Consider the following 13,264-nt stretch of genomic DNA (forward strand, 5'->3'; position numbering starts at 1 on the left):
GCAGACTTCATCTCCATGGATAAGAGTAACTCTCCTTTTTCTGGTATAGGAGAGGGGGATACCCTCACAAGAAAAATTTATGCCACCTTCTCAAGGGGATATTTATGCCCTATGTTTAATTGGGTAAAAGGAAGACAGAGAACTCTTCCTGCATCTGTTGATTCTCAATTGCCTTCAGCTCAAAATAATCCTTATGCCAAAGAAGAATATCTTGGGGTGACATTCTGAGCCCTTTCAAAACCTGTGTTTAATTTAACATTATTAATATTATCATTTTCAAGTTTTTATTTAGTTTTGTAGAATAGTATTGACAAACAACAATAATGTATTGAAATAATTCCCAAAGCTACTGATTAGTCAAAAATGTTCATAATATTGTTCATGCATGATAGAAGTGTTGAGTAACAGAAATTAAAGGATACTCGTAATTTATTATTCTAAACTTTCACACACAGAGCTGTCATACATAGCTGAAAAATTAAATATCCTGTTATTCTCCTTAGGCAAAGCTCCAGGTATTTTGGCTATGTAAGCCTGAGGGAAATATAGAGATGCCTTTGTGGTTGAAATCCATCCATGCCAGAGATAAACAGGACTGGTACAAGACAGGATTACATCATTAGAGGATTTGAGAAGGGAACAGGGATTTAGGGCACAATGGCTACGACAGCCTTGAGAGCTAGCATTTCTTGAGCACATATTTACAACATGCCAAGCACTGTTACTGATTACTCTACATTTTATTTATTTATTTATTTATTTATTTTTATCTTTTTAAAAAGATGACCAGTAAGGGGATCTTCACCCTTGACTTGGTGTGTGTTAGCACCACACTCTCCCAAGTGAGCAAACTGGCCATTCCTATATAGGATCCGAACCTGTGGCCTTGGTGTTATCAGCACCACACTCTCCCAAGTGAGCCATGGGCCGATCCTTCTACATTTATTTTTATTATTTATTTATTATTATTATTTTTTAAAAGATGACGGGTAAGGGGATCTCAACCCTTGGCTTGGTGTTGTCAGCACCATGCTCAGCCAGTGAGCAAACCGGCCATCCCTTTATAGGATCCGAACCCATGGCCTTGGTGTTATCAGCACCGCACTCTACCGAGTGAGCCATGGGCCGGCCTCTACATTTATTTTTAAACACATCTTGTCACAGCACTTTGAAGCACGTGCCATTATTACTCCCATTTTAGAGATGAAATGAGGCTTGGTGACATTAAGGAGGTAGCTAATTAGTTTTTATTCGTGAGTCAGTGTAATTATCCCCTCTACAAGACTAGAGCTGTTCCTCAGAAATTAAAGAGCCACGGATGTAATTTAAATTTTTTTTTTTTTAAAGATGACCAGTAAGGGGATCTTCACCCTTGACTTGGTGTTGTCAGCACCACGCTCTCCCAAGTGAGCTAACTGGCCATCCTCATATAGTGATCCGAACCCGTGGCCTTGGTGTTATTAGCACCACACTCTCCCGAGTGAGCTGCGGGCTGGCCCCTCTCATATCTTTATTTTAATTTGCAATGCTAAGATATCCTAATCACAGCTGGATAAGACTTTTATTTCTACTTAATCTTCTCTTCAATTACAATTCCCCTTGTCTTATATTGGAATGCTGATGAGAATATTCAAGATATGGGTAAGAGAAAATTCAGTTTAAGATATATTTAGTGTGGGGTTAATGAGATATATATTGTGATTTGCAGATGTCCTCATATATAGTTCAGTTGTTGCTAGCCAATCTGAATTAAGAATGGCTTCACGGAATACTGCTTTCTGGAATCCAGAAACTCACCTGGATTCCTACCAAAATGCAGAGCACAGGTTGGTGTCCTCAAACAGCCCCACCAGGTAGGCCTCGCAGGCCTCCTGCAGCGCCATCACCGCCGAGCTCTGGAAGCGCAGGTCGGTCTTGAAGTCCTGCGCGATCTCGCGCACCAGGCGCTGGAACGGCAGCTTGCGGATCAGCAGCTCGGTGGACTTCTGGTAGCGGCGGATCTCGCGCAGGGCCACGGTGCCGGGCCGGTAGCGGTGGGGCTTCTTGACGCCGCCGGTGGCCGGCGCGCTCTTGCGGGCTGCCTTGGTGGCGAGCTGCTTGCGGGGCGCCTTGCCGCCGGTGGACTTGCGAGCCGTCTGCTTGGTGCGAGCCATTTCGACTGACACTAGAGCCAAAGGTCTGCAGTAACCTCTGCTAAAGTTGCCTTTAAATACAGTTGGAAGCAATATGATTGGCTTTGTAATTTTTCAAAAGTCCCGCGCGACAAAATCATTGGCTAAAGAATGATCTGGATTGGTTTATTAGTAGAGAATGTGATTGGATGAACTGCCCCACCTCCCATTCTTTTTTTAGTTTGAGGTTTTCGTAGTAAGGTTTCTATGTCCTAGGTTATCCTGTCACCTGGTACAGTGTACATAACGACCCATGTAAGGGTCATGTTGGAACGTAAACTGTAGGCTCCGGAGCCACACTATCGCTCGAGCCCGCTCCATCTTTGGATTGTATTCTCTCTCACTAAAGTGTCCTTTGCTTTCAAAAAAAAAAAATCGTATAACTTCGTATAATGTATGCTATACGAAGTTATTACGAGTCATCTTTAAAAAAAAAAAAAAGGAAAATGTAAACTTGTAAACTAAACTCAGAAAGTCTAAGTGTGACCTGAAATTTTTATAATCTTTAACACGCTCGCGTTACTAATGCTGCCAGACTCCCACTCTACCACGAATGTTCAGATTTATGTTGGAAAGTATATTCTGCTTAAATTCAGAATTTCAAAAGCTCGCGCTGCTTAACTATTGGCCAACGGTTAGTTTCCTTGCCTTTTGCTTTTTTTTTTTTAGTCCAAGTGACATTCCCGCTACCCGTTTCCAAAATGTAATTTTTCGTTTCGATAAGCTTCACGCGGTACGCTCTAAAACGGAGTACTTCTTGTGAACAGGCTACTTTCCTGGGAACTGTTTTAAAATCACTGCCAACACATTAGTGATGAGGTTAAAAAATACACCCACAGTATAACTGGGTTATCAGCTCTTTTGTGAACATATGGGTGGCTCTGAGAAGAGCCTTCAGATACTTGAGAATAAGTGAGAATTACGTTTTCTGGTTCGCCGTGGGCTTCACTTTCCCTTGGCCTTATGGTGACTCTCGGTCTTCTTGGGCAGCAGCACGGCCTGGATGTTGGGCAGGACGCCGCCCTGCGCGATGGTGACTTTACCCAGCAGCTTGTTGAGCTCCTCGTCGTTGCGGATGGCCAGCTGCAGGTGGCGCGGGATGATGCGCGTCTTCTTGTTGTCGCGGGCCGCGTTGCCCGCCAGCTCCAGGATCTCGGCGGTCAGATACTCCAGCACCGCCGCCAGGTACACCGGCGCGCCGGCTCCGACCCGCTCGGAGTAGTTGCCCTTGCGGAGCAGGCGGTGCACACGGCCCACGGGGAACTGTAGCCCGGCCCGGGAAGAGCGGGTCTTAGCCTTAGCTCGAGTTTTGCCTCCTTGCTTTCCACGTCCAGACATGGCGACAAAAGCTAAAAAAAACCCCGGTATAATTCAAAGGAAAAGCACAACAAACGGAAAGAATCTTTTTATAGAGAGTGTAGGGCTGTGACAGTGAGCCTTCCTATTGGTCAAAATATGCTTTGCTATCTGTCCAATAGAAAAAGAGAACATGAATCCTTTATTTGCATAAACACCCCGCCTTAGAGATTGTGTAATTCCTTTACCCAATCCAAAGTGACAATTCTTGGACCCTCATTAGAATTACAGGAGTATAAATAAATGAGCTCAGGACTGTCGTCTTTATTAGGTGGTGGTGTTTGCAGTGTTACTAGTTTCGGTATCGCTTTTTTTACTAGCTTCGGTATCGCTTTTTCTTGGGAATTATGCCCGAACCTTCGAAGTCTGCTCCTGCACCTAAGAAGGGCTCAAAGAAGGCTATCACTAAAGCACAGAAGAAAGACGGCAAGAAGCGCAAGCGCAGCCGCAAGGAGAGCTATTCGATCTACGTGTACAAGGTGCTGAAGCAAGTCCACCCCGACACAGGCATCTCGTCCAAGGCCATGGGCATCATGAACTCCTTCGTGAACGACATCTTCGAGCGCATCGCAGGGGAAGCTTCGCGGCTGGCGCATTACAACAAGCGCTCGACCATCACGTCCAGGGAGATCCAGACGGCCGTGCGCCTGCTGCTGCCCGGGGAGCTGGCCAAGCACGCCGTGTCCGAGGGCACCAAGGCCGTCACCAAGTACACCAGCTCCAAGTGAACAGTCTTTCTATATAAAACCAAAGGCTCTTTTCAGAGCCACTCACTTTGTCGGAAAAGAGCTATAACCACCATTTCTTATGGTCTCGTGCTAGTACTATCTTTGAATCGTAAAGCAATCAATTCAATGGGCAGTGTTAGAGCGAAGGCTTGACTTGGACGGTTGCTTGGCTTTAAGCAGAAGCAATTGAAAAGAACTATTTTACATCTGTCTTTAATGTAGGTTCTCGATTCCCCAGCATAAGCGTTCTGGTGCTTATTCAATCTCGGTGGTTCTCCACTTCCGACATGATTGCGTTCCGAAAAACACGCCCCGTCAGAAGTCAATATTATCGTCTCCATCGTAAAGTCGAAAAATCCTAAATCGGGGTTTGGCTGGATACTTGGTCCGCTGGTTACTCACCTCCCTGACCCATCACGTTTGAGATGGAGATTAGAATCTCCGTGCTACGTAGTGAATGAAGCGGTTGAGGGATTTCAGGGTAAGTAACTTCGGGGGCTTAGGGGTGGTGTTGGCGGCAGGAGGGCGTGTAGGGGAAGTTTATTTCTGGAGTCTGATCTCATCCTGTAAATTCTAGCCTTGAGCGTTGGGGAAACCGTAAGCGAAATCTCTGGTTCCCTTCGGCGGCTCTATGGGGATACCTCCAGTTCTTTGCATACTGAAACTAAATACTTCTAAGTTCATGTTAGGTCGTTTAACGATGACAGCAACTAATCTAAAGCCGTTTAAATTGTTCTTGGGTCCCAGAAGTCCACACTCCCGTTTCCTGGGTCACTTTTCCTGTTTATGGCTAGAATGGGGCTTGGATGTTCGTTGGAGCTCTGGGAGGGACAAAGAGTTTGAATTTCGCGCCATTCTTCATCACGCGCCGCCTCCCAGCTAGTTGGAGAGAAAGACATACCGCTTTTCCTCTGTAGACCTTTTTCTAAAAATCGGGGACTCCAAAAATAATCGCTAGAAAAAGACAGGAAGGGCACTGGCTGAGTAAAAGAAGTCATTAAGAATACATCTGAGTCCGGGGTTGCGGAGGGGGAAGAAAAGCAGTGAGAAGAGACAGCAGACTGCGTATTAAAAAGGGAAAGAAAAAATTTTTTCCTTGGCCTGTAAGCGCCTATGCAGGTGAAGTTGGGGCCCAGGGAAGACATCCCTTCAACGCCATGAAGGTTCTTTAAGAAAATCACCTGATAAGCAAGTTAATATGAAGAACAGGCACAACACATTTTATTATATCATAGTTTCACGAGACACAGAGCCTTCAGAATGAAGACCCAAATACATAGGGGAAATTGCCCATGTTTATGCTCAGGTTCTATGAAGCCCGCATAGCCGTGTACAAATGTGATTGGACAAGAAAGGTATGACTTAATGCTACAGTAGACTGAGTGGAGAAGGCCTGTCTGTTTAGACTCTTCTTGGACTTTCAGTGCCGCATTTATTTCTCCATGGTATGGGCAGGACCCTTCCTGGAATTGGGGGTCTTAAATGACCTACAATCAGGCAAGGTAAGTCAGAGAACTTTATGGCCAGGTCTGAGTCAGAGGCAGGGGGGCAGATCAGAGTGTATCTATGAACTGCCTTAGGGAAGAGGGATTCTAGTTTCTGTGGCTTGCCTTAGGGGAGAATGAGGCTGTGAGACAGTGGCCCAGGTCAGAGGAAAACTTTCCTTTTGAGGGTGCTTCTGAGCCCCTTACTTTGGGGTATCGCTTTCTGAGACCAAACAGTGACAGTCATCATTGTCCTTGGATGAAGAAATAAAATTTACAGTTTCTAAGGCAGGACCCCTTGGAAAAGATTTAAAAACGCATCTTCTCCTGGATCCGACATAAGATGTCAGTGGACTGAGAAGCCTTTCCTATCTGAGTATATGCAAAATATCATTGTGAAAGAGATGCTCATCTTAAAAATAAACAATTTTTGTTTTTAGGTTATAAAACAACCCCCTTCCCCCAAATTATTAATGAACTCAGGCTGCAGTTTAAGAACTGACCTTTAGGATCTTCCCCTTGGAGGAGTGATACCTGGTAGCAATATTATTTCTTAGCATTTTCAGAATGAGCTTGTGAAGTAGGAATTATTTTCTCCCCATCTTGTCTTTCATAACATTTTTGCCTCCTTCCCGTTTTTTCTTTCTTTTCTTGTTTTTCTTTTTCTTTTTTTTTTTTTTTTTTTTTTTTTTTTTTTTTTTTTTTTTTTTTTTTTGCTTTCTTTCTTATTTCTTTCAAATAAGAAATCAAGACTCCTTGATTTCTTACCTAACCCTATACTTTCATTTGACAAGACAAAACCAAAACCCAAGCCTCAAAATTCAAAACTGGGCCCTTTTGCTATACATACTGATACTTGGCTGATCTTTAGTAAGTGAATGGGGAATTTAAAATAAATGAATAAATAAATCTGATACCTACCTGAACTTGGGGGGGAGTGGTGAGAAGCCAGAAATGTTCATAAATCTCCTTTACTGATTCTGATGAGGCTCCAACTTTGGACCCAGCAGGGCCAGTGGGCAGGCTCATCAACTTGAGAGAAATTAGCAGGGTTATACACCCCTTTTCCTAATAAACTCCTACATTTTCTCCAGAGCTGCAGTCTCTGGGTTATGAAGCAAGTGAGAGAAAAATAACCTGAGAGAGGGGTGTTTTGAACTCTACCTATAATTGTGGATTTGTCTATTTCTCCTATCAGCATATTTTGCAGTTCTGTTATTTTGTGCAAACACATTTAGGATTGCTCGGTTTTCTTGTTGAATTGACCATTTTATCATTACATAATATTCTTCTCTGTTCCTGGTAGTTTTCTTTGCTCCGTAGTCTATCTGACAGTAATATGGACATTCTTGTGTTTTTTTGGTTGATGCATGCATGGTGTATATTTTTCTATCCTTTGTTTTTAACCTACAGTTATAGTTATATTTGAAGTGAGCTTCTTGTAGACAGCATACAGGTGAGGCATGCATTTTTATCCACTTGGCCAATTTCTATTTTTTAAGTGGTGTATTTATTTTTTTTAAAAGATGACCGGTAAGGGGATCTTAACCCTTGGCTTGGTGTTGTCAGCACCATGCTCAGCCAGTGAGTGAACCGGCCATCCCTATATGGGATCCGAACCCATGGCCTTGGTGTTATCAGCACCACACTCTTCTGAGTGAGCCACAGGCCGGCCCTTAAGTGGTGTATTTCGACTGTATACATTTAATGCACTTATTTACATCTTACAACTTAAGGGTGTGAAGAATAGACAAATATGCCACCCCAAAATATGACAGTTTGGCATGAGGATTATTTTGAGTTGAAGGAAATTGAGAAGCAGCAACTACAAGAAAAGTTCTCTACTCTCCTCCTATTTGCCTACATGCAGGACATAAATTTACAAAGGTGACTGTCCTCCCCTCTCTACCAGGAAGAACAAAAAGTTAGTCACCAGGAAGACTTTAGACTCTTACCAGCCTGGAGAAGGCATCAGAGGAATCTCTGTAATAAACTTTATTAATTAGCATTTATCTACCATTAGTTTCCCTACATTTGCCTTCCCACAATTTGCTGCCCCTAAAGACTCAAGGTCTTTTTCCTTTGTCTAGTTATGATTTCACAGCTTGCTACTCTATCTAATTCAGAGCATAAGTGTTCGACTTTAATGGCTTCTTTGGGAATTCATTTCCTTATCAAGGCTCCCATGTCACCTAAAACTTACATTAAATAAGTTGGTATGCTTTTCTTTTTTTAATCTATCTTTTATTACAGGGTCCTAGCCAAGAACCTAAGATGGGTAGAGGGAAAATCCCCCCCTCCCCCTCCATATGGCAATCACCTCTGTCTGGCTAGTTTTTCTTCAGGTTTGTTCCAGTCATTTATTTACTGACTTTGAGGCACTTGCTGACAGGATTTCAAGTTATTTTACTAATAGCAGATGCCAAGTTCTTGTTGATTTGCTTGACTCGGTGACTTGGATGAGTGGAAGATTTGTTCTCCTCCATGACTCCACAGAGTACAGACTCCTGATGTTACTATATACACTTCTGCTTCTCGCCTGGGTTTTTCAACAAGCCCTTAATCTTGGCTTCTGTTTTACCTAGCCTTGCACATGTTCTCTGCTTCATCAAAATGGCCTACAATTTGTTAAGAACATTAGAATAGCCGTACCTTCTTTTTTTTTTTTTTTTTAAAAGATGACTGGTAAGGGGATCTCAACCCTTGGCTTGGTGTTGTCAGCACCACGCTCAGCCAGTGAGCGAACTGGCCATCCCTATATAGGATCCGAACCCGTGGCCTTGGTGTTATCAGCACCTCACTCTACCGAGTGAGCCACGGGCTGGCCTAGAATAGCCGTACCTTCTGATCCTTGGTTCCTGACATTCCCCTGGCTTTGAATATATCTGGAATTTTATTGAAGGATTTATTTTTTCCTACTTGGCTGACTTGTTCACCTCCTTCAGGTCTGAACTAAAATGATACTCTCCCGATGATACTTTCCCTTCCCATCTCTCTATGTCTCACCTATCACCTGTCATTACTTTAATTTTCTCCATAGTACTCATCACCAAAAAATACACTCTACCCTTCTACTATGTATTTACCTTACTGTGCGCCTTCCCAAACAAGAAAATTAGCAGTCCAAGGACAAAAGATGTTGTCTGATTTGTTCACTGCTATGTTCCAGGCACCTAGAACACTCTCTGGCACTTAACAAGTGTCCAGTAAATACCTATTGAATAAATAGTGGATGCACATCTCTCTTCTAAACTCTCTTAATCCTTCTAATTTATGGTGATTAATCTTCTCCTCCATGCACTCTTATACAATTTATTGCTCAAAAGCTTGATTTTGGATGCAGAATATGCACCGCCATTTAATTTTCATATATGCAAGTCCTCACTTCTCAAAGAGGCCATAAACATTTTTGGTGGTGGTATCTGAGATAGCTTTTTACATCTCCGTCATGGGTCTTGCAACTTTTCAAAGGCTATGAGACAGTGGTTATTAATGATTAATGCTGTTGTTGATGGTGAAGTTAATCATAAAAGGGAGTACAGGGAGGTTGAACATTGTTAAGATAAAAAGGAATCAGAAAATTTGAGAGAAGGCCAAAAAATAAATTAATAATAATTTTTAAAAAGACAAAACAAAAAAAATGAGCACCTTTACTTTCCTGTTCCTTGGATCAAACCATGGTTCTCTGACAAGGCTGGTTTAGGAGCAGATATTCTCACACCCAGGCTCTTTTTCTTTCTACCATCTTGTTCAGGTGTAAGTAGATTTTTGAGTTTGAGCCCTCAGAAATCACTTTAATAATTTTCCACCTCCACCTGGGAGCCATCTGCTCCGATCCTATGGATCATAAAAGAGAAAACAGCAAGACTTGTCTTGGCAATCTTTTTTTTCTTTTCTATTTTGTTGAACTGTTTGCAGCAATGGTAGAAGAGGAAAGAGAAAGGGGTAAGAGTGCCCCCTAGGGAAAGATCCAAGCCCAGCACCCATTCTCCAGTGAGATCCAGACCCCAAATCGGCTTCCCAGATCACCAAGCCCAAAGGACTGGTAATTGCCCAAATATGGCCACCCCTATGGACTACGGGCTCTTCAAGGAGTGGTGCTTCCTCAGGAGTCGCCCCAAGGGAGGGGTTCACAGGGTGCACTCTTGGAACGCTGAGGGGGCATGCTTGCTTGGGGGGCGGGGACAAGAGCAAGAAGGAAGGAGCTTCAGAGAAAGTTGGAACTTTAAATCGCCAGCCACAACCACCCATTCCCCTCACCCCGGGGCTTTCTGCCAAGCCAGAGGCCTCAGTTTCCCTAAACAAGGAACTGTAGTGCAGGAGGAACCTGTCCGTCTGTCCTTCTGCCGCGATCCTCCCTTCCCATGCAGACAGCAATGTTTCTGGCTGCGGAGACGAGCAGCTGACACGTCCAAGGCAATCTCTCTTGATTTTATGTTCCTCAACCTGAAAGCTTAAGATCAGGCAATGACTGTAATAACATTAACATAGTGTTTTATAATACACAGTCTCATTTTGAGTATTTCTGTGCTTATTCTGTTTATTCCCTTATTTCCTAAAAGAGTCCTGAGACGACTCATACTTATGTGTGTCAATGTTATGGAAGAGTTCGAGAAATGCCACCCCAAAATATGCCATTTTGGTATACTGATTACTTCAAACTGAGGGTACTTGGGGAATAACAAATGCAGGGAGGAGTTTTCTCTGAATTTCCTTTATCTGCCTAAAGACGGATCTTCCAAAAGGAACTCAACTGTCATAAATCCCCTTCCCTGGAATCTTATCAACCAGAGAAGATTAAGTCTTATCACAGGAGAGGAGCCTGGAGGTTAACACCATGCTCAGATTTTGTCACAGGTTATTAGCCATTTTTCTTAGGGCCAATTCATCTTTCCCCCAAATCACTTACTCTCCTGTAAATTGCCTACACCTCCCCTCCTCTTTCCCCTATGAAGAGGGTGTATAAGCTTCTAGATCTCACTAGGTTTAGGGATATTCACTTTTCTTGTCTTTGATGCTGCCATGTAGGTAATAAATTTGTAAACTTTTTCTCCTGTTAATTTGCCTTCTGTTAGTTTATTTTATAGACTCGGTGATCAAACCCTCAAAGGGTAGAAGGAAGGTCTTGCCTCCCCAACAGTTAGTTATCAGCTCTGTAAGCAGAAAGGGTACAATGGAGGATGCAGAGTTTTCCAAAATAACTAGAATCCTGTGTGTTGTAGCCAAGTGAGAAAAGAGCAAGGATAGAAGGATTGGGAATGGAACTGGTGAATGATGAGAAAGATTTCCAGCCAAGAGCTGGGAGTCCTTTGGTCTCCTTAACTTAGTGTTACGTTGGGCAAGGTAAATCACTTTTCTGGCCCTATCACTTTTCCAGTCTCTAAAATGAAGACAGTAGTCACTCTGCATACCTTCGAGGTGATCCCAAAACCTTTACATATGATAGAAATGAAGAAACAAACAAACAAAAAAAGTACAAGTGAAATGGAAGACAATAATCTAGTTCAGGAGGTGATCATCTACTCCTCGCCCTCGGTTTTCATTGTTCATTTAGCTTAAGAACAGTTGGGCTATGATAAAGAATCATTTGCTCCCCTTCTCCCTATTTTCCATTGCGAGGTTCAAAAGTTAAAACAACACCTGGCACAGAAGTACCTTTTAAATATTAGCTACAGCATTTTGGAAATTGATCTCAGCCCATTCTTTTCCAAAACCATTAGTCACAATACCAGAAAAGGTCCAGTGGCCAAGTCAAAACAGTAAGGACAAGCACTCTGCTCCATCTTTAAGAATGGTATTTAGAAAAAACCAAGTGATTCAATTATTATTAGTATTCAATAAAGACATATCAAACTAGATTGGTGATTGGATCAAAATTATGCCTTACTCTAGATGGAAGGGTTATATGCAAATGAAGGATGCAAATTCTGATTTCCCATTGGGTAGTTCTCATCAGCCAATGGGAGAATACCACACAGCCTACCTCTAGCCAGGATAAATACTTCTTTTGGTCTTCCTAACGTATTTTGTCTACTTTTGCTCGTGGACGTTTTCGTTCTTGGTCAAGTGGTTATGTCGGGTCGGGGAAAACAGGGTGGCAAGGCTCGTGCCAAGGCTAAGACTCGCTCTTCCCGGGCCGGGCTACAGTTCCCCGTGGGCCGTGTGCACCGCCTGCTCCGCAAGGGCAACTACGCCGAGCGGGTGGGAGCCGGCGCGCCGGTGTACCTGGCGGCGGTGCTGGAGTATCTGACCGCCGAGATCCTGGAGCTGGCGGGCAACGCGGCCCGCGACAACAAGAAGACGCGCATCATCCCGCGCCACCTGCAGCTGGCCATCCGCAACGACGAGGAGCTCAACAAGCTGCTGGGTAAAGTCACCATCGCTCAGGGCGGCGTCCTGCCCAACATCCAGGCCGTGCTGCTGCCCAAGAAGACCGAGAGTCACCACAAGGCCAAGGGAAAGTGAACTGTATTTGCGCGTGTCTTTCTCTTTTCTTGAGCAGGGAAAACCAACCTAACAAAGGCTCTTTTCAGAGCCACCCACAATTTCCAGTAAATGAGCTGTTATGCTTGGGATTCTGCTTTCCGTACAGATTTTGGGGTAAGTCGGGATGGTATCTCGTAATAAATTGCCCTACAGAAATCTAGCCCCATAAGTCTTTGCGGGAACTTTGGGTTTGGAGAAGGAAAGCCATCTCTCTCCCAGCGGTTACTTGAGAAGTTTTAGCAGAAACAACAGTTTTATATTTAAAGAAAAGTGTAATAGGAGACGCACAGGGCCTTAATCAGTATTTTATCATGAAAATGCTCGGGAACACCCGCAAACTCTCCGCCTGTACCTATTGAGAGTAAGTTACATGCACTTTCACATTTCGCACTTAAACTCAGAAAAACGCTCTTGATTTTAGAAAATACCTGCTAATTGCCTACTTGTAGCACACTCATGAAGTTTATCATTTTAAATGCAAACCATTTATAAATTTCCCTAACTGCTTTCAAAATATCTGATGGGTTGTTTCCCTTCCCCCTTTCCCCCCTTCCCCCTTCCCCCTCCCTCCCGCCCGAATCTGTTACAGGATTAGCTTGCAGTCAGGATTTATGCCCACAGTAGCTGTAGAAGCGAAAGGGTAAATAAAATGACGTCAGATTAGTTCCGGTGAAGGACAGGGCGTCGGATTTGTTCACCAACCGGAAAGCAGCTCTTAATCAGGGCAGCCAAGCACTAAAATGGACCAATCCGGGAAAGGCGCGGGGACTTTTGAATCTTCTTGGACCCAATAGTTGCTGTTCTGACTCTATAAAAGAAGGGTGCTCTTTCTCTTTGCAGGAATCGCTGAAGACTTTCCTTGTGGTTTTCAATAATATCTGCCTGTGATCACAAAGTGAACGTCGCCGCCAATGCCTTAGCTGCGAGCTGCAGGGGAACGACTGCCTTGTCCAATCAGAAGAGGACCCTGTTTATATATACAGGTAGAAGTGCCTATGCTTTCATTTCTCCATCAGCTGCCTGTTTCAGGAGATTTGTC

At 43.6% G+C, this 13,264-nt stretch overlaps 4 protein-coding genes across 4 annotated transcripts; 2 read left to right on the forward strand and 2 right to left on the reverse strand.

Annotated features, from left to right (window-relative positions):
- Positions 1 to 1,805: 1,805 nt before the first annotated feature.
- Positions 1,806 to 2,153, reverse strand: LOC103603158 (histone H3.1-like). The gene has a single exon (XM_008587634.1). The coding sequence runs from the start codon at positions 2,151 to 2,153 to the stop codon at positions 1,806 to 1,808; it is 348 nt and encodes a 115-aa protein (XP_008585856.1).
- Positions 2,154 to 3,115: 962 nt separating this feature from the next.
- LOC103603154 (histone H2A type 1-D-like) lies at positions 3,116 to 3,513 on the reverse strand. Its single transcript, XM_008587630.1, has one exon. The coding sequence runs from the start codon at positions 3,507 to 3,509 to the stop codon at positions 3,117 to 3,119; it is 393 nt and encodes a 130-aa protein (XP_008585852.1). The 5' UTR covers positions 3,510 to 3,513; the 3' UTR covers position 3,116.
- A 361-nt stretch (positions 3,514 to 3,874) lies between these two features.
- Positions 3,875 to 4,255, forward strand: LOC103603152 (histone H2B type 1-B). Its single transcript, XM_008587628.1, has one exon. The coding sequence runs from the start codon at positions 3,875 to 3,877 to the stop codon at positions 4,253 to 4,255; it is 381 nt and encodes a 126-aa protein (XP_008585850.1).
- Positions 4,256 to 11,811: 7,556 nt separating this feature from the next.
- LOC103603151 (histone H2A type 1) lies at positions 11,812 to 12,204 on the forward strand. Its single transcript, XM_008587627.1, has one exon. The coding sequence runs from the start codon at positions 11,812 to 11,814 to the stop codon at positions 12,202 to 12,204; it is 393 nt and encodes a 130-aa protein (XP_008585849.1).
- Positions 12,205 to 13,264: the final 1,060 nt, after the last annotated feature.

Source organism: Galeopterus variegatus, unplaced genomic scaffold, assembly GCF_000696425.1.
Source record: "Galeopterus variegatus unplaced genomic scaffold, G_variegatus-3.0.2 Scaffold4468, whole genome shotgun sequence".
NCBI classification, from domain to species: Eukaryota; Metazoa; Chordata; class Mammalia; order Dermoptera; family Cynocephalidae; genus Galeopterus; species Galeopterus variegatus.

What these genes read in the sequence shown, in the direction of transcription:
- LOC103603152 (XM_008587628.1), top strand. Translation starts at nt 3,875, where the DNA reads ATGCCCGAACCTTCGAAGTCTGCTCCTGCACCTAAGAAGGGCTCAAAG.
- LOC103603158 (XM_008587634.1), bottom strand. Translation starts at nt 2,153, where the DNA reads ATGGCTCGCACCAAGCAGACGGCTCGCAAGTCCACCGGCGGCAAGGCG.
- LOC103603151 (XM_008587627.1), top strand. Translation starts at nt 11,812, where the DNA reads ATGTCGGGTCGGGGAAAACAGGGTGGCAAGGCTCGTGCCAAGGCTAAG.
- LOC103603154 (XM_008587630.1), bottom strand. Translation starts at nt 3,509, where the DNA reads ATGTCTGGACGTGGAAAGCAAGGAGGCAAAACTCGAGCTAAGGCTAAG.